The sequence below is a fragment of the Sinocyclocheilus rhinocerous genome, unplaced genomic scaffold, assembly GCF_001515625.1.
Source record: "Sinocyclocheilus rhinocerous isolate Xijiao unplaced genomic scaffold, SAMN03320098_v1.1 scaffold2966, whole genome shotgun sequence".
Classification (NCBI taxonomy): Eukaryota; Metazoa; Chordata; class Actinopteri; order Cypriniformes; family Cyprinidae; genus Sinocyclocheilus; species Sinocyclocheilus rhinocerous.
In genome coordinates this window covers 10698-11637 of record NW_015634018.1, presented here as the reverse complement: position 1 = coordinate 11637, position 940 = coordinate 10698, and the positions used below count along the sequence as shown (strand labels likewise).

The 940-nt window shown below is 38.8% G+C and overlaps 1 protein-coding gene across 1 annotated transcript in view; it reads left to right on the top strand.

Moving 5' to 3' along the window:
• Window positions 1-940, top strand: part of LOC107745110 (GRAM domain-containing protein 2-like) — a gene marked incomplete at its 3' end in the record, with an annotated part of 36725 nt that overhangs the window by 25094 nt on the left and 10691 nt on the right. The window contains exon 6 of the mRNA XM_016558952.1: window positions 640-738. Within this exon, the coding sequence (XP_016414438.1) occupies window positions 640-738 (99 nt within the window). The remainder of the gene's footprint in view (window positions 1-639; window positions 739-940) is intronic.

Sequence of the window (940 nt, the reverse complement as noted above, 5' to 3'; positions counted from 1 at the left end):
TTTCGCGTCGTGCCTAACAACGCCCCTTAGCTGTTATAAATTTTTCTTTTATGCCAAAAATTATTAGGATATTAAGTAAAGATCATGTTCCATGAAGATATTTTGTAAATGTCCTACCATAAATATATATTTTTGATTAGTAATATGCATTGCTAAGAACTTCATTTGAACAACTTTAAAGATGATTTTCTCAATATTTAGATTTTTTTGCACCCTCAGATTCCAGATTTTCATATAGTTGTATCTCGGCCAAATATCGTCCTATCCTAACAAACCATACATCAATGGAAAGCTATTTATTCAGCTTTCAGATGATGCATAACTCTCAATTTCAAAAAATTGACCCTTATGACTGGTTTTGTGCTCCAGGGTCACATGTAATCAGAAGTGACCGGATGGAAATTGATTGGTCAGAATGTGTGAAGCTGGTTCTCATTATTGATCCTAGCATTGCATTGATCATTGGCTGGGGTTTGTGCGGTTGTTAGTGTTGATCCGGTGACCTGCTGGACTAGACCTGATGTTCAGGTGTCCTTCTCCAGTTTTTTGCATTCTCTGTTTGTTTTGTCTGATAGAATGAGGAGTTGTTGTTGCTGTTGTTGTGGGATGAAGCTGTTGATGTTGTGTTTGCTGGTTCAGGTTTGCGTCCCGGTGGTGTCTGTGCGTCTGGTGAAGAAACACAAGACGGCTGGACTGGTTCCTAACGGACTGGCCATCACCACCGACAGCAGCCAGAAGGTGCGGAGCGTCCAGAGAGAGCTCATGCTGCATTTGACCCAGAAATCTCTGTCATATCTCCATTGTTTCTCTCAGATACAAACTACACAAACCAGAGCAAACGGAGATCTCGATATAAAACTCCCATCAAACAAAAACATTATTCATCATCCAAACATCATTAAAGCACTAATATGTCATAGTATATATATATATATATATA